At 34.7% G+C, this 25744-nt stretch overlaps 1 protein-coding gene across 1 annotated transcript in view; it reads left to right on the top strand.

Annotated features, from left to right (window-relative positions):
• The window catches only part of LOC138944692 (uncharacterized), a 94564-nt gene that overhangs the window by 57964 nt on the left and 10856 nt on the right, over window positions 1-25744 (top strand). The window contains exons 2-4 of the mRNA XM_070315570.1: window positions 3499-3973; window positions 9669-9902; window positions 10437-10906. Coding sequence (XP_070171671.1) covers window positions 3499-3973; window positions 9669-9902; window positions 10437-10906 — 1179 coding nt within the window. The remainder of the gene's footprint in view (window positions 1-3498; window positions 3974-9668; window positions 9903-10436; window positions 10907-25744) is intronic.

Raw genomic sequence — 25744 nt, 5'->3', positions numbered from 1 at the left:
TACACAGTCTCTACTAATTTCCTGCGTTTACTCACCCTTTTGGATTTATTCGCGACCGGAAGCCGCGTGAACGGAAGAGACCGGAATAATCGCTAGTGTCGATGACACAAATTCTCTTAAAACTAATCAACTAGCACGGCTGATTTTATCGATTAAACCTATATGTACCGTTACCTTTACCTACAATAATCGACTGATTGTGAATCACCTAAAAACAAAAGCGTCTGTTTTCACAGCAATAAACGTTCGCAAACTGTCTCTTTTTGATTTTGATGAATGCTGATTATAAAATAAAATAACACAAAATAAAGAACCATCTTGTATATTTGTTACTGCAGATTTAAAGATTGGGAAGAACTCTTTAAAGTTGTTATTAGCTATGTTTTATTCATTAAAACTTATGTGTGTATATGTAAAAGAATTTTTTAAATAAAATTGTCTTTTAATATCGATAGAAGTTTAGAATTATACATATAAATTTCTTAAAGGAATTAAATTTATTTCAAATTTAAAATCAATGGCAAATTTATTTCTTTGTCAGATCCAAATGGCAATTGATACGACTAGACACTACTACGTCTGTATATTGCAATAATAGTAATCGTTTTACAGTTAGTACACGATAGCTCGAGAAGTGGAAATCATATGACGTTACCCTAGAATGGACGTAATTGTTTTCGCTAAAAATGTCCTTTTGTTGAAACCTGCCATTCTGAAAGAAGTAACATGATTCTTTTTACGCGATATCTTCTCTGCAAAATGTGATATTTTGTACGAAAATATATTAGAGAGTTTTTTATCACTATATTTTCAAAACAAAACAATTCTTTTTGCCATTTTACATGACTTTACATATTTTTTTCCTGAACTCTATTATAAACGCACGCATTATAAAGGCGTCACGCACTGGTAAAATGTAATTACCAGCGCAACGGTGATTTCGCGTGCACGGTGGAGAACAAATTTTTTTTACACACCGGCCTGCATGCGAGATAAACGATGTGCAATCGAGGACCACGTATGAGGCTAAATAATCGCACGTGCCTCTCGTCGCTTTTCACTTAAAATTTTTTTTTCCACTTTATGAAAAAAGTTCCAAAAGAGCAACTTACCTGTATTTTAAGAAGCATAAATCTTGTACCTTCTCTTAAACTCCTACAAAAGTACAAGCTTTTCTCAGAAGCTACATCTTTGTTACAACTGATTTTCGACTTCTCTCCACTTTCCTCGGCTGCACCGTAAAACGACAGTTTTATCGGTTAACCCAATAGCAGTGGCGACGTCTAAAATGGGTTATATAGTAGAACGAGAGAAAGAAAGAACTGCTACGAGAGAATAATAAAAAAAAAAAAATATACTTGGTGCGTGAACAAGACGATAAGATAAAGGACGCGGATTTTACGAAGTTAAAGCCAGATTATCTCTCTTGTAGATATAGAAAAATATTTTCAAACTTGATTATTCTCATGAAAAAAATTGTTTTCTAAAGCGATATTTATAATGGGATTTGATCTATAAATATCTTCTGAAAAGGTCTAAAACATGTCTTTCTAACAATACTTTTAAAATTTAGATATTTTTCTTAGAAGATATTTAGAATTATTTTAATCATTTTAAAAGGATATTTTAATATGTTACATTATTTTTTTCATAAACTATTTGAATAAGATTTATAAGTTATTTTTAGTAAATATGTTCACATCGGATATTGTTAATCTGTAAGCTAGTAGATTACCGTTAACAGTTAATTACCGCAGAATTGCTAACGTAATAATTTCCCGCAAGAAATCAACTACAAGCATGCGAAGTATGACTCCCAGGCATTTCCTTCTTATGTGTGTTAATGACCGATTCGTTCCTCGAATCATTATAACCTTCCTCTTATAAAAGCGATAAACAGCAGCAAAAACATATAACTATATTTTGAATTAAAATTTATCGAATATATTAATATATATCAAAATATATATATAAAAATATATATAAAAGAGAGAAAAACAACACAATTTTTCCTTCGTTATTTAAATCTTCGATTGTAAATGAAATCTTTAACTTCAATTTTCTCAGTATTTCTCTCTCAGATTTAAGTCGTTTCTCTCAGAACGAAAAAAATCAATCTGCATATTTAAAAAATTACATTTACAATGCACATCGAACTGAAGAGTAATTTTACCTTTGCCTAAACGAGTCGCCGTGATTTAAAATTCGCCGGTGAATTAATGGACTCGCGTACAATCGAGTATCGGTGCTCTCATTCCTTCACGGCGAACGCGTCGAATTAAAACTTTCCACTCGTAGACATAACAAGCGACCGCGATTCAAGCTTGGCGTTTCGATCCAACACCATTCGTTGAATGCGTAGATGCATGCGCACACATGCCGGTCGCATTAATAATACGGTTATGCAACGAGCCTCGCGCACGACGATTATATTAGTGATCGGACCTCGGAATTGGATTCCGTTTAGACATAATACTAACAATAATCTCATCTTGAATGCGAAAGCATCTCGCGTTGTGTGCAACCGTTGCGAAAATTGGAAGGCGATATTATACTAATTGTTAAACTATGCTAATTGTTTACAATCAATATGCATTGGAAGTGATAATCCACGCATATTAAAAATTTACACTAAATATTATACTTTCACCGGATCATTAAACATTAATGATAGAATTTTAAATAAGTATTATTGTTTTGAATGAATTTTACAAGAATTTCAAACCTTTTTTTTTTTTTTTTTTTTTTTTAATGAAAAAAGTCTTAAATGAAGTAAAAGTCTTTAATGAAAAAATTAACATTTTATTTTTGTACGGTAAAATATTTCATCATTTTACGTTAAAAGCTAGTTCGATCATCATTTGCTCGATCTATCCTTTATCGTTTTGTATAAAACTAAAACCAGCAAAAAGAAGAGAAAGCATTAATTCAGCTATTGTTAAGGTATAATATATGATTTCCTATAAAGGCAACCGCGTACCGATGCCTTGCTTACTGATCCTTGAAGTAAGTTTATACTACCTGGTATTAGAATATCTTGCTTATTGATCTTTTTGAAGTAAGTTTATATTATGATTTCACAAGATTGCATTAAAAGCTTTTGCGTTTCTACTTATATTTTATGCTGCTTTTCAAATTTGACTTATTACGAAAGTTTCACAGAGGCAGATGTAAAATGAAATATAGTTATATAGAGACTTTGCGGATCAGACGTTTTCACGACATTTTACGCAAAAGTTATATACGAATTGTAATCGCGTTAGGATACGCTATGTTATCTTTGCAGAACTCCGTTTGTACGAAACTCAAATACACCTATGCACGAAAATATACATACGACAGGTGAAAATAAAATAAAACATCCAGTTCATTAAAACCGCTGTAATTTCGCGACTCGCTATTCGCTAGAAACTGCGAGCGCGTAAAAAGAGGGAAAGCCGATTTCCCGGAAAGACTAACCATTGGTATCACTCTAACAATGTCATTTCTCGATTGCAGGTGAGGAAGTGGTGACCGTACCGTCCACCAGCAACGATCAGGAAAGCTGGAAAGTGCAGAAAATATCCATAAACGGCGAATCGCCGCAATCGAGCAATCGTCGCCGCGGCTACGGTCGTTCGCAATTGCAACCGGTCGTTTCCGGTGGCAAGAGGAATCGGCTGGCACCATCCCCACCAACCCAGCCGATATCTTACAGAGTCAATGCTAAGGACCAACTCGACAAGTACTTCGACTGGCCAAATAAGGAGAACACGCCCGGAAATGCCATAAATCGCCGCGAGGACGATCAACGACAAGCGAACCAAGTCCAGGAGACCGAGGAGTCGACAATGGGCTCGAATCTGAGTAGGCATAACGGAAAGGGCCTCACTGGCCGACGCACTCAGTCTTCCGGGAATTTATGCGAACCTAAGGGAAAGCTCAACAGCATGGGGAAGATACTGGTGCCCTGTTCCAGCGCGCAGAGAGAAAGGTGAGCCATTAAAAACTAAATACGAAATTAAATGCTCTGATATTAAATAACTAACAATAAGTAAGGAATAGCGGGCTAATTAAGAACCTGGCGCGGTTAATTAATTTATATATATATATATATATATCTTGAGGACTATAAATGGTCCAAATATTAGAACCGAAATGTACATTATCACAAGTAAACCGGAAATATATATAAAAATTAATTCGCGCATTATTAACCGCGCCAGGCTTTTAATTAGCCCTCTATTCCTTGCTTAATCCATTAAAAATAGTTATCTCTCCCATTTTATTAAAGATAATTTCACATTCTTTGATTTATATTCGTATATCGAGTGAGTTTTTGTTTTTAATTAGATAGAGAAATTTATATTCGCGCGATTTATCTCTGCGACATTTGATATTAACATTAATCACACAATTTTTTATTTATGAAGGAAAAAAATTAATATATCTTTTTCTTATTGCATTAAAGTTTCTTTAAAGGAGATATAAAACTATAGATTAAAGTTATGCGTGTACAAAATTAAAAGTACGTTGAAGATATACGTAAAGTTAGTATAAATGACTACGAAGGTATCGGATTAAACTGAAATATTACGAAAGAAAAAAAGAGATGCGAGATGTTTTAATCGTAACTTCTTTCGCGTCAAAAGATTAAATGCTCTTTGTAACGTAGCCTTGCAGATATCGTTAATTTTTTAACGACACGAAACGAGTGAAACGCTACGGGCGGGAATCTCATCTTGCAATATTCGTAGGGAAAGGTCAATTCGCGATCGATTCCCCATCTAATATACTTGGAAAAAGCATCGTTAGTATCACGCCGATAATCTGCTTAACACAAATCTATCTATGGATTATAAACATCCTTATAAAGAATAGACTTTATACAGATCAAAAATATAGAAAAAATTGAAGCACTATTAAATATGGTTACTAATACATTAGCATCTTATCTAAATTACATTATGATATCAATCCTTTTAATTAAATAAGTATGAACTTTTTATTATTGTATATTAAAAAGATATCGTCAAATCCAATTTAAAAAATTATAATAATATATCTAGTCCAAAGATTTGTGTGTATATGTGTGTGCAAGAAGAATTTAATTTTAATCTTTAATACAAGTCTTCCGTTAATATATATTATATATATATTAACAATAGCGTTGTGTAAAATCAATTCCATTATTAAAGAGAATTAATTACAGAATGCAGAAATACTTTCCTTTTATTTCACAGAGAATTATTGGATTAATTTATGTGCAAAGCGCATTCTTGCAATGCTCGTCAAATATATATAAGGTGGGGAATTCATTTTCACTTACTATCGGTGTGAAATGATTTTTACCCACGATCCTCGCGCGATGATAAAACTCTTTTCATCTCTAGCCTTTTGGTCGTAGTCTTTTTGTGTCTGTCGAAAGAAGGTTGACTTGACACGTACCTACATCTTTCTATAAAGAAGTCGTTCAATATTAAATGTGCTCTTTCCCTTTTTCCTCTCCTAAATGACACACACACATATGTACGCGCATAAGCATAACTTACTTTATTTTTTAATCAAAAAGTTCATTATTTTCAAGTTTTTTCATAATTTCTTGATGCGAAAATAAGTCCTGAATAAATCTCTTTTAGATTTTACTAAATGAAATATTCTTAAGAAATACTTAATAACTCGAAAAATATCGTTGAACATTACAAAAGACGCGATAATAAAATACTGATCTACGAATTAATTTCTTAACGATTATAAATAGTAATAAAAAGTAATAATATAGGAGCAGTATATATTTAAATAAAATATATATATATATATAAATTAACGAGATAACTTTTTTACCCACGAGAGTCGTTAAGAGAACGCTCGATCTACTTACGGTCACTAACTCTCGAACAAAGTAAAGCGAATAAAAAATTTCTGCAAAAAAATTGGAATAGCGTAAAATTATCGCGCAAGATCGATTAAAATTGATTGCAAGTCCATCGGTGAATTGCTGTCGCGCGAGATCGTTTTCCTGATTATTCCTTCGAGGATTAAGATGCGATATCGCCCTATAAACCGCGAGTAGCTATATTTAGTCGCGAATGGAATTACTTGCAAAGTGATAAAGCTCTCTCGAAACACGTGCTAATTAAATTTAGGGAGAAGACGAGATGTGTCGGTAGAAGGGCTTTCGAGAGATGGGATAAGCACGAAATTCGGCTCCGGAATCCTTCATGTATCGACATAAAGTCGAATGTGTTGTGTACTGGCGCCGGCGGGCTAACAATAAGCTACGTAAGATGATTAACCAATAACAAGATTGTCGTGAAAACATGCTATGCCGGTAATATATATATATCTCTCTTGTTTATCTAACCAGTTAACCGAAGGTAAGCCACACAGTCAACAATGACCGAGAGAAATTAATCCGAAGGTGAATTATGTCCGACGCTGTGATAACGGTGACAAATGACGATGATAAATCGACATAAAATGAGTCGATTCACGCTCACGCCGTTCTATTATTAAATTTAATAATTATTTGCGTCTCGTAATTATGTCCGTCATAATAACGGGCTGGGTAAGGAGAAACCAAGACCAAGCGATCATCTTACTATACCGCTTGGCCGCGCGATATACCATCTAAAAACTATTAGTGAATCCGTCAAGGACACACGCTTCGTTAATTTAACTTTAATGAATTCACCCGAATTTCCTACTATCTTCCGTTCACTCTCGTGATATTTAATTTAATAGCTGCATTTATCCGCATCTCTTAATTAATCTTTTACACCACGTTGTGTCCGGCTTAATGCATAATATACGAAAAAATTATTATGTTATAAATATAATTTATACATTTTGTATATAAAATAAATGGTATAATATTATATGCTGATGGATATACTTGTAAATAAGAGTGTTAATTGTATTTAAACATTTTCTACCTAAACATTATCGTGTTTAAGCTCTTTATTCAGTTTCTGACAATTGAATTAAATAGAGGGAGATTGTATTTTTAAAGTAATAATAACGCGTTTAAATTAAAATAAAAGCCTGTAAACTTGGAGTGCGGAAACAGTTTTGCATCTTGCAGCGATGTATAAAACAGGGAACCCTGTCGCGTTAGCATCTTCTCAGCGCATAGCTCTCTCTCTCTCTCTCTCTCTCTCTCTCTCTGTCTCGCAGCCACTGCAAGAGCAACCTTATACAATGGAGCAACGGCGCCTCCGGTAGTAACAAGTTGCCGGCCGCGAGATAATTTAAAGTACCTCTAAGGTCGGCCAGTCGTTGAACTAGGGCGGCTTCCATTAAACTCTCGTTTACACGGGAACGGCGTGGAGCCGGGAGGAATAAGGGCGCACACGCGGATTAAAAGAGCACCCGGGAGATTAAAAGACGTCCCGCGCGCGCTTCCTGATCTCATTTGCGTAAGTGCTGTTGTCTAAACCTAGCAATGACAACGCCAGAAATACGCGCAAGCGGATTCGCTCTCGCGTTTGCTATTTATCTACTCAAGCTTAATAATATTAGAACGCTTTTCAACCGTATACATTGTCAACAAGTTAGTTATTTATTTTGTTTTTTTCTCTATGGTCGTAAGAAAATCTCGTTGTGAGTGAATCTTGCACTTTATCGCTATTATATTATATACTTAAAATCGACTACAGTAATATAACTTAAAATTATTATAAAATCCTCTATGTTATTTATTTATTCGATCTTAAAATAGTGATATTAATAAATAAACACAGAATTTTAATCCATGATATTATAAATCCGCGACAAAAGATTGAGATAAATTGGGATTAAAGAAAGATCAGACAGCGTCACGAGTTTATATATTAATATGTGAGATATTTTTTTAATTACATTCTTTTAATATATTACATTAATCTCGCGTTTCTCATCCCGTCCGTAGCTATCAAAAGTTGTATTATGAGACTGTCATTTTCATATGATTTGCATTATGATCGGGAACCGGATAGAATTACCAAGAGGTATCCACGACGCGAGGGTCAAAGTAAGTAGAGAGATCGGTGAAAGGTCAGATGCTCTGCGCGCTTGTGCGCTTATGCATACGATGAAGATTTGCGCAGGCAGGCAAGCAGGCAGGTATTCGCTTATCCACCGGGCGTGAAAGCAGGCTGTACACAGCGGATGATGTCACGTACGAATTATTAGTAAACTTTCCTATACCGTTCCTAGTACGTGCATTGTCACGTAGAATATTTTACGAGACACGCGCAAATACGATTGTCGAGTAAACACGTGAAGTTTCCACATGCCGTGACATTATGACGATTATGTCATGCTTCCCAATTCATTTTTCACCAATCTTAAAATGATATAACAACAAAGAATATAAATAGAAAGGGTTATATTTCATCAATTTTTATTATTTTAGATAAAAAAAAAAAGCCCGAAAGAAAACAAAGATTACAAGCAAAATTATGATTTTTCTAACAAAGTAACAGGAGTAATTTTTTCTTAATGATCATATATTAGATAATATTTAATGTAATACTTTAATATCGTAAGAAAAAGAACAGCTTTAATCGAGGATCTATACGTAAGCCAGGAAAGCCAAAGCCTAGAACCTTCGTATTATATATAACAAATTTTTTTCATTAAAAGATATATATAAAATATGTGGAAATAATTCATTCTTTTTAATTTAACTTTGTCTCTTTAAAAAAATTATTATTTATCACTCTCTTAAAATTTGCTATCATTATATATCATATCATTTAAAATAAAAATAATTTTAAATCCATCACTATATATGTGTGTGTGTGTGTGTGTGTGTGTGTGTGTGTGTGTGTGTATACTCTATCTCTATGAAGTAAAAGATCTATATCTGTCTACGATATTTATAGTGAAAATGTGTGTGCATGCTTATTCTATTCACAATTTTCGCGCACAGAAAACGATACGAATGTCTTGCGAACATCATTCGCGTGGCATTATTTCAATTCCGACACGCTCGATTTCACCTTGTTTGAATGTGACGTATGTCACATAGCGTGCAAACGTGCCGAAATTTTTTCCTTTGCATCAAAAAAATCTTATGTATCGTTTACAAATTTTTCCTATTTTATTTTTGCATTTACCTTCGTTGGCGTCGACAACAGCGTTACAAGCGTAACGTATGACACGCCGGTTGAACGAACGTAATCCATCGTATTATATTTACACGCGCGTTACGTTTTATGCAGTTCATTGCATATTGCGAGAATTAGCGAGAAACTTCACGAAATGATCATTCGCATCCCGAATCCGCCGAGGATTTGGCACGAAATAACGACAAATAGTGTAAAGCGCGGATTATGTAAATTACCGTAATGTATTTTTTCTACAAAGTTTGACGCTCTCTGACGGCAACTTATTATGCGAAATTGCAAATTTGTTTCCTCCTCCTCGACGCTTTCATCTTTCCAACTTCCCTCATAATTTTGACAGAGGGAGAAACAGACTCGAGTTACACGAATAATCAACTTGGTATAATAATATTTCCGAAGAAAATTCTTTTCACAGAACGAGTTACTTAATCTTGTATTATTTAATCTTTGAATCTACTGCGCGCCATCCAGTCTGTACATACGGATAAATAATTCATTGTCAATGATTCTTTCGTGATTTATTTTTCCGACATCTAGATATATATAGATTGTTTTATTTAACTATCCATTTTCTTACAGATATAAATTTTGCGGATCGCTGCCAAATCATCTGGACGATAAAGATGTGCTAGATGATGATCAACGAGATAATAATAACATCATGTCCGGTACTATCGGCGGAAACTTCGGCGGTACATTGCCGCACAAGAAACGCTCGTTAGGAGTGCATTTCTCGGACAGCGGACCGACTGGTACTTTGGATCTCGTTAAACATCGATCGCAAGATTCCTTCGACGAGAACGATCCCTGGAGGTATGTAATAATAAGAGTACCATAAAAACTATTCGTCTCACATTACGACGGTGTCAAGAAAATATGCGGTGTGTTTTGGACATCAAATATATAGCGCTCTCTCTCTCTCTCTCTCTCTCTCTCTCTCTCTTCTTTTTGTTAGAATTAACTTAATAAATTCCTGAAATTTATCGTCTTTCACTTACACGCGATTTCGAGATTTCATCGCGAAATTATCGAAGAGCGACACAGACGGAGGCGTAACAATTTGGAGAATTCCGAGAACGTCCCATAAAATTTCAATCTACGTGAATCAATCGATCGATCGATCGCGCATACTCTGGGATCGAGCGAGAATCTCTGAAGAGTTTTCACTTCAAACATGCCGTATCTTTCGCTCTCGTGGCGCGTACTCTCTTCTAGCGTTTTAAAGTTCGGGAAAATGATTCTCAAGTCGATTCTCGCCTCAAAATGAATTCGGCTTTCGGCGAACACGAACTCGTGAATCTCTTCCCGATTGGAAATCAACCGCGAGTGATACACGTTTGGTTTTAGATATCAGCAGAGCGATCTCGATCTGGTGCGGTGCCGTCACGGAAACTTCGATTCGGTTAAAAGAAATCGCAGCGCCGACACGGTGCTCGTCGATTCCGGTAGAAAGTACGGTCGCAGCGTAGCCTTGGAGGATAGGTGTCATCGTAATTCGGACCTCGACTTAGTCGGCACGCTGCCGAAACGCAAGCAAGACGCTCAAAACAGCAGCGGCAGGAGCCTCGAATCGAACTCGTCCTCGCAACCGCGTGTAGTAAACGCCACCGATAACGACGATCTGCTGATGAAGATAGTACACAAACCTGACTGCGAATTACTCAAGCATCGCCAACAATTTGGCAAGTGCGTCGATCTAAAACTGAGCAAATTGACGAGCGGCGAACCGCAGGATCAAGGATACGCGTCTGAACGGTCACCCGAGGACGAGCATCCGCCGTCGTTGCCGGGGCAACCGTTTCCAAGTGTTACACCCGGTAAGTAATAATATATACTTCTTTATTTGTCACTTTTCTCTCCCATATAGGTACATCTACGTATGTATATTTATGTATCTTTATTTTTTTTACTGCAAAAATATAAGCTTTATTAGATACTTTCTTATTAGGTTTCTTTTTTACGTCTCATACAATGTAAATTGAAACGTGAGCGTTCGTCCCGTGTAAAAATCAGCGTTAACGGGCGTATAATTAATGAATAATTAATATTTATCCGCTCGTAATTAACTTATTGTTAATAAGCGATATTCACTGCAACGTGAATACTTTACGTCCAATCGTGTGAGATATTCGCACGAAGAAGCGAATAATTCGGAAAGAAATCAGCGTAAAGATTGATACGTGCGAGGATTCGAGGATATGAGGGCGCTTATACGATGTTGACAGATTGACAAAAACTATTTTTATTTCAGAACAAAAAAAATCTATAGAGTTCTCTCTTTTTTTTTTCTTTGAAGAGATTAAATCAAAACACTAGAAAATATCGTACAAATTCGTGCAAGCGACGAAAAATGCCAGTTTTTGACGAAAAAATTCAATTTATTCCGTTGAATGTGCCTGAATGACACGCTAACACGCGTCCTTAGCACATTAATGGCACGATTTAACAACACGTCGTTGTTCATTGGGCTTGATGGGCAAATTTCTCAGCATAGTTGTTATTATCCTTCCACCCACCACTACCCTGAATCCCACGCACCACTCTTGCCTATATATATTCTGCCTGAACAGCGGTTCTCTCAGGGATCGAAGCGAAGGATATGAAAAGTAGTACTTTAGCTCGTAAAAAAGCACTTTTCACTCGGCGCATTTCATAATCGTAAACCGCAAGTACCTCATGCATAATCATGCAAGCTTATTATTAATAGAGATATCGTTACGACGATGTCGCGCGAGAAACTTTGCATCCCGTACGACTAATTTCTCTGAATTGCGTGAAAAAGCAACATCACCCTTTCATGCGGCTCTTTCGCCGTGGATAATTTTACGATCATAATTCGAGTGATTTACCGTTGGCGAAGACTTAATGGCCATTTACTATGACTTCACAAACGAATTCGGGATGAACCAAAGGATCGCGGGTCGCGAAATGATGACGAGATTTTTCCGGAATCGTCGGGCGTTTTCGCACGTTCCGGATATATTACGGCGAACGGCTGTGATACAACCCAGTTTGAGAGACCCTGACCCAGAATATACGCGATCCTTTGTGAACGAGTACGGCCGCGTTTGCTTTGTGCGGACTGGTATTTGCGGCAGGATCCAGGCTAGCTTCGAAATTATGAGGTAATGCTGGTAATAAATCGTTCGTATGCATAGCATGTCGCGAGAGTATTAAAAATCGATGCGCGATAATTAAAAGTACGGATAAAGTACGCCGCAGAGTTTTCGAAACGCCCTATTAATTCCTGATCTATTAATCGAAAATCGATATTTAATGAAATGTTTTATTTTTATTTTATACAGATGCATTATACAAATGCACTATATGTATACAATAAGAAGCGAACATGTATTTTATAAGATTATAATCGTTCATCTCTCATCTCTTGCGCAAAATAAGGATGTTTAATGTTTGCGTATAATACGCAAATTTCACCGCAATAATCATTATTTGGATGAATAAAGCGAACTTGCAAAAGTAATAAACGACCATCTACCATTACGATCCTCGTTATAAAGAAACATCCGATTCATTTACTCCTCGCCGAGTTAACATTTCCATGACGAGCAAAGCGAACTTGCCGAATCAATAAACAGCCACATCAGGCATTACGAACCTTGTTATGCAGTTTCCATGTTTCGCGGTACAGATTGTTTATCCTCATCATTGTGTCGCTACAGAATTGTGCACTCGAGCGGGAAATATTCCGTTCACGTAGTGGTCGGAGACTTGATTCAGGATTCTCTTCCTGGTATGAATACTGGGTGTCTGTGACAGAATGTTAGTTAAATTGGAGACAGATGATAACGTTTCGAATCTTCACAAGCTATCCGTGTAATATTAATAGATTCTCAATACGCTTTTTCCAATCTTACATCCAGCAAGGCTTTAATCATTATTATAATTTTTCTTTCAATATAATTTCAGAGCTTAATTACAGTTCTCTTTTATTTTAGTTTTATATTTTCTATTCATATTTTGACTGTAAGCATATCGCTGCAGTTTATCAAAAGAAATCAGCGAAGCGTTTCGCTCCCCTTTCTGTATCATTGAAGTTAATGAGAAAGCTTCGGTTTCATTGTAACAAATGTAATCGAAATGAATGGGAATTGCCATAGAGATAAAGCCGTTGTTGGTAAGAATGGCAGTAAATCTTGACGTGAACCGACGATAACGATGAACGTTATGAACTATCTGCATGCATATCTAATTTCTCAACTATTAGATTCTATTCCGAGATCCGTTTATAATACAAAAGCTATTTGATATCTTACGGAAGAATCGATTCTAGATTAATTCAAGGATCTGCCAATAAAATTAAGATCGGGACATATCTCTTATACGGCAGAAACTGCATAATCAGAAGTTGTTTTCATCGCGGAATTTGACGAAATCTTTGACGTCGTTGAGTAAACGGCTTTCAATCCTGGTGCTTCAGATTCGTGAAAAAATGGGATTCGTCTTTTTTCGCCGCCGCCGCGAATACCGAATCCATTCAATTCGCGGACCATCTCTCTCGTCCACTTTGGTACCGCCTTCTTTCGCTGACATTGTAAATTTTCTAAGTCAAGAATGCGGTATTGATCGCGTGCGGCCGTTGCACGACCGCTCTCGCCTTACAGCGAACTAGGTCACATCGACGTACATTCCATGCGTCTCACCTATTGACCCATTTGTCCAGACGCGTTGTCGGCGAAGGACAGAGGGAGGTGGTTTGATAGGGTAGCTATGTTGTTTGGCAGTTTCGGCATGTGTCCTCGCGCGTGAAGAACTCTAGGTTGGCGCCGTTGGAATCGCGACGGGTTAATTCCGATACTCCCGACACAATGTTGCACCGATGGCCAACTGACCGCAATGCGAAGGCCGAGGGATATCTCTCTTAATTTGAAACGATATGTTTGTATGTATCTGTGTGATTTTATCCGTTAAAAGAGAGAAAGTATCAGAAACTATCTCAGCATTCTTCTAAGGTTTTATTTTTTATTTACGGATGTTGAATACACACATAATTACATGTTATATAATTATATTTAAGTTATATTTAAAGTACATATCTTTTATATATATATATATATATAAGTGATTATATTTATATCAGTTATATTTAAAAAGGGTACAGTAAAAAGATTATCCCTTATACATACATAAAATATAACAAGGTTATTCTATATATATTATATAAAATATGATCGGAGAGATTGATCATTCGTGATTAAAAAGAAATATATATTCAGTAATTTTATAATTTACTTATCTTTTATTTATTGTTAATGTAAAAGAACAAATCGTAATTGTTCGATTGTGACTGGCAGGATATTTTAATATGAATAATTTTTCTTGTTTATTCGGAGATTATTTCCGTATTTTCGAAAAATTTATCTCTTTCCATATTTCTCTTTGTAACACAAAAGAGGCTCAAATAATATTTTACGATCGTGAATCTATTCATAGAATATTGAAAATTTTCAAAGTGAAAATAGAATCGGATGATTGCACCGTACTGAAATTTATTTTACAACTCGTTTAAATTCGCCAAAATATTATGACATCGAGGCGCATGAGATCGCTACGGTTGTTATCGATTTTTTTGTTGACGTTGTGAAACAAAGTGGATAAACAAAAGGGAAAGTAAAACAAGCGGTATATGATATGTCATAACACATCCTCATTCAAAAATTATTATTTTCCTATATTATTTTTAGATATACATTTAATATTTTTCTTATAACATTAATATTTTTATGCTGTTCTACATTCCTTTTATTTCTATTTTATTGCATGTATTATTACGTGCATGTTATGCATTATTATCTATGATAATATATATACGTATATAATTTTTTTAAACACGAAATGTAGCTCGCTTTATGAGATACAAGAGAATATCGATTCCACAATATAATTTAAATAGTTCGTTATTCTGCATACGATTTCTCCTGGATAAAGTCAATTTTTTTACATAACAAAAAACGTAAGGGAGAAACATCAGGGAGAAGGTTGTAAATAAATTACATTATATAAAATATTGGCGCAAAAAATCTGCAGCTTCTGTGTACAAAAGCTGTAATTCCTACATTGCGGAGCAAATGACCCTAGAAAATAAAATCGTAAGAAAACATTTTTGCACAAAAATTCATGATAAAAACTTTTAAATCATTTGATCGCAATACATTGAAAAGAGAAGTTAGAATTTCACGTTCTTGCAACTTTTGCACATTATGCCTGTATGTTACTAATTAGTGTAATAATTTCACCGGTAAAAGCTAAAAAAAACCCGTAATCCGTTGAATGCTGACAAGAGTAGGAAGAAAAACGGCTCGCGCGTTTTCCAAGGAATGGATAAACGATGTTCATCTCATTTTCTCTCGCTTTCGTTTATTCACAGAGATGTATGGCGAAAAGGTAACTTTTTTATTTCCGACCATACTCGCGTATAGTTAAAAGTAACTCTGAATGAAAATCGCGTTTACGTAATAATCCACATACGATCTATTAACATGTGCATGTAAAAAATCAGTTAATTATTTTTTAATATGATTTAAAACTGTTAAGAAATGATTTTTAAAACTACTAAAGAAAGCGCCTAAAGCGACGGATGTCACGTCATGCTCTAATATTCTACATTTGCACATCACGTGCAAAGAGAACGGTGTATATCCATTAGAATAAAAGAATTGAAATTAGAATGAAGGAAAAGCGAGATGGTCAAGAGGATCCAACTTCTCTTTTGTATCGGTCTCGCACGCGGTTTGCGAAACGAACAACTGGAAAAGGCCGGAACTTAATTCCCGAGCCGAACTCCATCCCTCGGCACGAAGGTAATTTCCGATCAACGACCCCTGCTTCGTTCCTGCGCGTGGCGGAGATCGTATAATTCGTCAGGAAATTCGCCGCCGACTCGGGGGGTACGTCGCGTGGCGTGGTACGTAGTCGGCCCCGTAACATGCCGCAGCATGAATAATTTCACCAACCGATTGCCTAGCTAATGTGCCCTCACTGGATCGTATCGCCGGATGCGCTGCACGGCGGGGAAATTTCAGTTCTTCGACAGGGTTGGCGTGCGCGAACCGGCCGCCGAATAATTCCCGACAGGTTGTTATTATGCGAGGGTGGTACCAGGACCGGCTACAAGGATTAAACGGCCGGCCAACGCGAGATGCATCGATAGCCTTTAATCGATATATAACAGCGATTGCGTATACTGTACGTAAAGTAAGTGGCAAGTTATTTAAGGATCAAGCATTGAAAATTTGTTTGTATACGTGCAAAAGAAATTCTACGATCTCTTTTCTTATACATTCTACATATTTATATAAATCACTAGAAGAAGATTTAAAAATTGCTTTGAGAAACGAGGATTTTTGTGCTGTAAATAATATTCTCTCTTTTAGAATTTTTTATAGACTTAACAACTTGGCAATTTTTGCTAATCAAGTACCTTCCATTTTTCACTGCCTGAACTTGCAAGTTTTTTTGGTTACAATTAAAATGTATTTTGGGAATCTTAAAATTGATGCAAATCATACTTGCATATCTCATCTCATTTGTATACGAAATGAAGAACAGGTGCTTCTTAGTTCTTTTTGCAAACACAAGAAACGTCGACACGAAGCCGACCCTGAGCGATACGCCGACGAAATAGCTGCGGACATCCGAGGTTCCAGGTACGGCCGCTTTCCTGCCCCCTCCTCCGCGCCCTCCCCCCCCCTCTACCTTCTATCGAGTAATCCATATTTGGATTGATAGCAATCGCGTTATCGCAGTTTAATGCCCTCTCGTATTTCATTAGTGTCAAGTTGCTTATGCGCGCGAAATATTTCACCCTTTGATGTCGTCGTTGTGATCGTGATCCGTGCGCAATCGCGTGCCGTGGATTTCCCCATTTTAAGAATCAATAATGAACGCTAAAAACGTGCGCGAAAAAAAAATATACTCTGTCTCTAATGCGCATTCCGATTTATTGCTGTGATTACAGTTAATACAGTTAGGTAATTCATTCGAAAGAAAGAGGAAGAAAGAGAGCCGTTATCCACGAGTCGTTTAACCGGCTTTTCTTCTTAATCCTTCATCCTTGATAATTTGCCGATTTCCTCCGCATTATCAATACGCTTCCGTTAAACGAAGCAGAACTCTTTGAAATGAGAACTTCTAACTGAAAACAGTCAGAAACAAAGAGTCCCAATTACTTTTTCAAAGAATATTACAGTATCTCTTGATGTTCTTTTATCCGCAAATTCTAACAAATAATGATCGATGAGACGAAAGATTTTTTACGAAGTACAATCAATTTTTTTCATAAGTTTAGATGTGCAATTTTTTAAAAGCTAATTCCCTAATATAAATGTCTATTTCTCGAATTAATCGATAAGCTGCCTTTGCAGAAATTATCGGAATCGGATTTGCCCCAAATTACCCAGCTAAATTCATTCTTTTCTCTATTTTCAATCTATCATTATAATTTAAGAACCGGCGAATATACAAGCTTCCACGAAAGTTTATCGTTACCACGAACTTTTAACTCCTTCTCGTCGTCGCCTTTTGATGCGGTTTAATAAAACGCGTCATTAATCACGAAGTACGATAACGGAAAGCGTGTGTTAACAGCGTACCGCTACCGAGAGCAGGTCAATGGAACACTCAAGCGGATTTCCGATCGGCGGACGGGTTTCCAGATTTAGCCGCACGTTCTCGACCCTCTTGGATAATTTATAGGCGAACTGATGGCGATCGCGTTATCGCGGTTTAATACTCCACTCCCCGTTATATATATATATATATTTCGCTACGTGATCGCATTTTTATATTCCCTATAAAAGATCATAATGATTTCTTTTTCCTAGACAAGTTACGATGATTTGTAATCAGGTCGTTCTGATATTTTATAATGGCGCACTTCACGCGATACCCGCCCTTAAAAATTTACGTGACATGCTACGTCATATCAGAGCACGAATAAATTGAAGTTACTGGGTAGTATTAATCGTGAATAGCAAACTTTATTCCCCCGGCAGTCATGTTCCTTTCATCAAATAATAATGGACTGTCGTTACGCGAGAATTGAATTTTTGTGTCGTCTGCGAAGTTTAACTTTAGATACATAAATCGGGGATGCCTTGTTTAATATATTGAATTCATAGCACGTTGACACTGCGCTTATTCAGACTTAACGCTATGTATACATACATATATATCATCTTCTATACAATTCGTCTCGCTTATACAGAAAAGCCCTCGGAGCTTTAATAACAGTCTCTTGTTCTATTCGGCGACATATCAATCGGATGAAATTACGTCGGTGATATCCTGCCATTGTGCAGATCTTCGGTTTTTTTTATTACATTTTTGTATTCTTTTTTTCTAAAAGAAAATGTCCTGGAACGCGAACGGCAGCAATGCAAAGAATAATAAAACGTGTTTAACGGTTTATCCAACGAAAAAAATTGATATCTTGATTTCATCTCTGAAAGATTGATAATTTTTCTTGATTTTCCGCGACAGAGAGAGAGAGAGAGAAGACGGACTTGTCGATTCACGTGGTGCGATAGCGTAATCATTCACTGCCGAGATTTATATCACGGTAACATATACGTAATGTCACGCATCACTTGTAATATTAATGCTGTGCGATAAATCATATGGTAGCGGCAATTTGGGACAAATGGCGCGAATTATTCAGAGAACATCTATTATATCGCCGACATGTACATCTAATTTCTATGCTTTATCATTTGCGATATTACAACGCAATTGTCGCACGCAAGAGATTATTACGCTAAACAATTAGTGTAAATAGATAGCGAACCTTCTTCATTAAATTTCGAGTATGTTAAATTTTAATGGAGCATTAATTCAGAAATTTTACAAAGATATCTAATTGACGTTCTCATGATTATTCTTGTTAAAAGACGATTCTTTTCAGATCCTATAATATGCTGCAGATGTTCCGCGATTCATTTAATATTTACGATTGCCATCCTGATAAATGACGAAATGTCTCTACGATGATGCACAAGTGCGACAGAGGATCGTATAACAAATGATGCATGATGTATCTTGCGATCATGTGTGACGTGAACTGAAGACTCGCTTCTTTCCTCCTCTCGTTACAAAGAACAAAGTATCTCTTGGACGCGTATAAATCCCGTTCTATACGATCGTAAAATTCAAATCGCGCATCAGTCGCAGATGCAAATACTACTGACGTACAGTTTTTTAAAAAATGATTGCAGGTTATCGTGTATTAAGATCTGAATTTTTTTTTCATGGGAGAAACCTACTCGAAGAAATACACCAATAAAGCATAAATGTCATACATAAAAGTCTTTTTCATACATAAACACACGTATACAAGCTTCAATTTGCTCTCCGCAAAACCAAAGAATGTATTAAAAGTAATCAAATTTTATATTACTAATGTAATTTTTTATATCTTGTATATATCCAGCTGTAAAACCTTATATAATCGATCATTTTGAAAACATCATGTTTATCGCAAGTTTTTTTTTTAAACTGAAATTTACTTTTATTGACATTACTTTGATACATTTTTCAAGAAATCAAAGCCGATAAAAATGAGCGCTGATAGCGATAAATATAACGATAACACTCTTGCTTCAATGAAAAAAATTATATACATATACATATGCATATGTATATGTATATAAGTACTCCTCATCTCACAAAGCTAAAATTGATTAATCAGGATATTTGAGGAAAGAAAAAGCATTTGTTTGATTCCAGTTTGCTTTAGACTAAAATTATTTAATTTCTTGATTATCCCATAAAGCTTAATTACCGCTGAGAAAATTGTTTTAACTCTATCATGGCGGAAATATAATCCAATTCTAATAATCTAGACCTCGATCAGCTTCATTGCGCCAATTCTGCTTCAATTCGAAACAAAGTGATCCTTGAAAATTATCGCCGGTGCGAACAGATAGTAAAAAAGTGAAATCGTCCACGATATCGAACGACAGGATTGATAATTGGCTAGCCATTGTAACGATTGTACAATTAATATGAGTCACCGGAAATTATTCCGAACCATCCGAGCCGAAAGTATGAAAAACGATCTGACAAAGTATTTCATAAAATGTTTATTAGCGCATCAAAAATATTATTTAATATATAATATATTTATCTTTATTAAAAAATACTTATTTAATATCTGAGTTATATTATTTTTTAAGGTATAAATTTAAATAAATTTTGATTATTTGATATAAATTTAATATGAAATATTTTTATGCAAATGTCTATATTAATCTTATTATGTGCATTACTTCAATTTTCTCGGTTGAAATGTCATATCCCTCTGGCAAATTTATCTCTCTTCTAATGTTTTCTTTCTATAATTATCAATAAACATTCTTGGGCTGCTAATTAGCCACATAAACCAACCATAAGTAATCTAATCCAGTGTCATGCGATCGACGATATATGACTTAAGGCTTAATCGAGAGACATCCGCCGCCGCATTCCGGCGAACACATTGATATCGTATCTCAAACAGCTGATAATCGAGCGCCTTCTTCTGCGGAGATATTTACAACGAAGAAACAGTTATCGTTGCTTAATTTAATCGCAACATAAACATATTCGTAGCTCCATTCGGCACCGCAACAATACGCTTTATTAACAATCTCTTCAGCTTTCAAAACTTCCAAGGATAGATTACGCGCACGATATCGTAATTGATATTAATGCTCTCAATATCATAACGCGCGAGAAACTTGACCGGGAAATAGTCAAGGTGTAATTTAATAAAAATAAATTGGCTATGATTTATTCTGATTCATAAACGTACGTAAACTTTGGAATTTGTTCAGGAAGATTAAATGCGCGCCAACCACGTATTCGTTCTCGAATCGTAAATTTTATAGAGATATGTATTTTTAGTCCATTGAACTCCGATTGTTTTCAGACAAAATTACATATATATGTAATCGTTGAAATTCTTGGTAAGTGGAACAATCTTTCAGCGCGGATGTACGTACGTACGTTAATTGAATTTACCTTTTAAGAAGAATTTAGAAGCAAATCCCGAGGGAAAGCAACGTTTCATCCTTATATAAAAATCTTTTTACATATTCATTTGACATGATTAATTCATATTTTATAACTAGAATATTAAATTTGACAATATCTTTGCGCTTTTTAAGAGAAAGAGAGCGAAGCAATTATTAAATAACTTACAAAAATGATACAAGAAAAGCAGCATGTGAATCAATTAGTGATAATACTGAATTCGCGGCATGTAGTCGACGATAACAGTAACCGCGACAGTAAATTGAATGTAGGAATCGGAGATAATGGTCTCGTCTTTATCGAAGGTATCTTACAGCTGCAGCCGGGTAGTACACGGAAAAGTAATGGCCCAGATACCTCCCTTCCAAATAGTTGAGATATCGATTTGTCAGAAATTCTGAAATTGAAATTGCATTCCGCCGCTCCCTTTGCTGGTTATCTTCCGTTTTCTCGCAGGATTACTTAATTTTTGTAACTTGAAATTCGTACCGCTCTTTATATGCATCACGTCAATATCATACAAATAGGTAGATTATATATATATATAATCAAAATTAAAATTATTAAAATAAAAATTTATATCCTTTTTGTCTTATCAAGCAAAAGAAAAACTTTCACGCTTTAAATTTCGCAGAATTTACATGAGAATTTTAATTATGGATAAAATATTTATATCATACAGATATATAAATCAGCCATAAAAATGATTAAATTTTTCTTTCTCGATAGAAGCATTCAATGAGATATTTAATTATTAAATTATACGAAATTGTAAAATTACATAACCGTGAATAATTAGCGAGAACACGTTTTCGAAATCGCGCAACGACCGTGTCACGAACTAAGGATGTTAAAATTGACATAACGAATCTGTTTAAAACGTCGCTCGTTAAGTGCGTATTTGTTCGGCGCGCTAATGACATTAAAGTTCTTGCCTCGGAGTGTCCGTGTTCGCCATTAGACGGTGCATTTTTCGCCGATGAAAAGCTGCAACCTCGGATTATCCGCGATGTTCGTCATGAAAGAAAAAATAAGGGGAAAAGAGAAAAAAGAAGAACGGCGGGAGAAAGAGAGAAAATATATCACCGGCAATCTGCAACTAACGAAGCCGGCATTAAAGACCGGTATTAACCGAACTATTGAAGCTCTCGCGTACTTCTATCAGTGTTCATCCCGTTTGCACACTCTATTGCGCTCTTTGAAGGCTTCATATTACGGCCGACATTGGCTGTAGCTTTTCACGATTTTAATTATACTTTGGTACAAATATTAAGAGATCGTCAGCGAACTCCCGAGTATCGAATGAAAGAGCCCCGAGAGATATAGAACTCATTTCGTACTCTTTCTATTAGATAAATATAGCGTTTCAATCATTGGACGCATCTTTCACACAATATAAAGTGTTAACAATTTTGATGTCTGTGTTCGTTTAATTAGATTTTAAGTAAAAAGAACATCCGAATATTCCATTCGTCCCATTTAAAATATGCGATCGATATGAAGCAAAATTCTGCTACACATCTGAAGCCTTCTTTAGACGTCAAATTATTAGGAGCGCTCTCTCCGAACTGGAGTAATTTACCATTACGTGATTCGGAGAGAATCATCCATACGGTATTAAAAGCGATTCCATTATCGACTCGAAGGAACGCGGGATTATGGTTTCAAAAAGCGGCGGCTTCCGTTGGCCGATAATCCTCACAAACGTAATGGCGAATATACTTCAGTGGTGAGCTTGTTAGATCCATAAATATCGGTATCTTCATTGCAAACCGCAGGCGGCATCCTGGTATCTCTGGTAATGGATTCCATAACGGACGTTGCACACGTGCTGGGCCAGCCGTATCGTTCGTACGTAAACCCCGAAGCGGCAACATCCTTCCTATCTCTCCTCTCTTTTTACGAGTACTTTCGTTACAATTCGCTGACTAAACGCAAACGTAATATTAATTAAATGCCCGCCCGCCCGTTCTGCGGATAATTGATTGTTTTCTTAATCGAATCGTTTTCACTGCGCGCTGTCTTAGATTTAGAGTGACACTAAGTCTATAAACACACATAAAATCGAACTAGCTGCAATTCGAGAGATATTCATGCGACTTATACGAAACGATATCGTGCGCTTGCGTCATATATCATTCCCAATTACACATACGTAAAATAAAAAATGCGTAAAAATATATGTACAAAATAACCAGCAAACATTTAATGAAATAATTATAATTTACGAATAAAATTATATTTCCAAATATAAGATTTAAAAAAGTATATTATATATAAAAATCTTTTTTTTAATTCTTATTTAAATTCAATTAAACGGAAATAAATTTGCACGATGAATAAATAATATAATAAACAAAATAGATTACTCACACACTACAAAGATTGCTCTGTCGTTGCCCGAAGCTTCCTAGACTTTTAGATTATCAGGATTCGTTACACCTACAGAGTTCGTTGCACTCATCTGGAAATATGGTTACAGTTCATTACAGTTCCAAATGTTGCCGTACAAATGATAACAGGTTGATCGAATATATTAATAATAACATACAGTGTTATTATATATGTAGCACACCTGTGAAGATCCTATATCTTCGTATGACAACAAGTGTGTCATTACCTACCTATATATTACAACTAGTTTGTTGCTGCTTCTTGAAATATCTAATATTTTATAATATTAATTCATATCGAATCTTCTGTATTTTGTATCAAATTAAATTCGATATTATAAGATATCGTCGCAAATAAAATCTAGGATTTATTATAAGAATAAAATTTATTTCATTTTGATCATGAAACTATTTATTATTAAGTACTATTATTCTTATTATACTCTTATTAAATTAATTTATTGTCAATTAATTTATATATTAGTGATAATTTAATACATTATCACTTTACACTTTATTACATTTTTATTTTTTTTAAAGGATAATTTTATTTAACGTTAAAGAAACAAGAATTTTCTTCTTGATTTTAAGAAATTAATATATGTAATAAAATTTATAATTATTACAAAAAATGTAATAACTTATTTTCTTATTAAAATCATATAAATTCTAATTGATACGTAAAAATTTGTGTATATGAAATTAAAATAAATAAATTATATAATATTTATTATGCAACAAAGATAATTCTAATTTTTCTAATTTATATTCAATTCGATTTATTAATTCTATTTAAATATAGCAGTTAATCAACTAATTAAATTTTCACTAACGAATAATTATGAGTACATTGTAGACTAACATGTAATTAAAATCTATACATTTATAGATTTTATATAACTATATCCTATTTATTGAAATTTATTCAAAATGCAAAATATACATAAAAATATATAGAAATTGTAAAGTTATATAGAATATAAAATGTTAAATATATTTCGGAACGGTAGTAAATTAATTGTCATTGATATTAAATTTATAATTAATAATATTTAGTACGTATAACTTTGTTTTTTTCTGCGTATAGCATATTATTTTAACACGCAGCTGTCTTATTAAAAACAATTGATTTAGATAAATCTATTATTAATAATAAATCAATGCAACTAACCAAGTTGATTAAATGCTATCAATTTATAATTAATTCTAAAAAAATATTATTTCTTAAGTTTATGAAGCACATAATTTTATGCACATAATGTATAGTTAAAAAAAAATTTATTATTATAATTTCAAAGAAAATTTTCCGCAATCTTGCATAAAATGCCCTTTAAACGAAGTAAAGTATGAAAACTTGGCATACTGACCAGAAATTATCGCTCTTTGGCTAGCAGTTTCCAAAATGCAATAGCCTTGTCAGCAATCATGATCTTAATTGTAATAGCAGTGTGAAACAATGTATAAAGTGACGCAGGAAGATCGTCATTCCCGTGAAATCGACCGTTCAATTTCACGAAACGTTTAGCAAACGATCGAGGAATCCATTGAACGTGGATCACTCTGTAATTCGAAGGGATTCCAACAATGACCGATTTCTCTGTCGAAAAGAGTGACATTGTATGATTCCAGACAATAACGCGGCAAACGTAAATTACTCCTTTGCAAGGTGGCGAATGCAGGAGAGGTCCAGATTTGAATAGCCAGTAAAGTGAACAAAGTGAACAATATGTGCGATATGTCTGCTGAATCGAGTCAATATCCGGTGGAACGCAAGCCATTTTGAATTGGAAACGTTTCACACACATTGAATTTTACATTTTAAAAAAATTGGATTGCATATCAAATCTTTTATGCTTTATATATACCATAAAAATAAAATTCTTATGAATGTGTGTGTGTGTCTATAAAAATATATAAAATATCATATAAAATATATTAAATAATAATTAAAATTATTTTCAATTAATTTATATGTGTATGTATATATGTATATATATATATATATATATATTGTATACATGTATATGTATACAATATTTATTTATCATACATATGATGTGCGAAGCGAAACATTCTTTTAATCAAAAACATCATTAATCTTATTTACAAATGTATTACCTTAATATTTATTAATACGTTGCAAACTTATAATTGAGTTTTACTGCATTGGATTTGCTATAATTGTTTGTATTACTTTGATTGATACTAATTGTAAATGGCATAGCAGCCTGC

Source organism: Polyergus mexicanus, unplaced genomic scaffold, assembly GCF_030449975.1.
Source record: "Polyergus mexicanus isolate NDT 795.1 unplaced genomic scaffold, iyPolMexi1.0 SCAF_2, whole genome shotgun sequence".
Classification (NCBI taxonomy): domain Eukaryota; kingdom Metazoa; phylum Arthropoda; class Insecta; order Hymenoptera; family Formicidae; genus Polyergus; species Polyergus mexicanus.
This window is presented reverse-complemented; position numbering and strand designations above follow the sequence as displayed.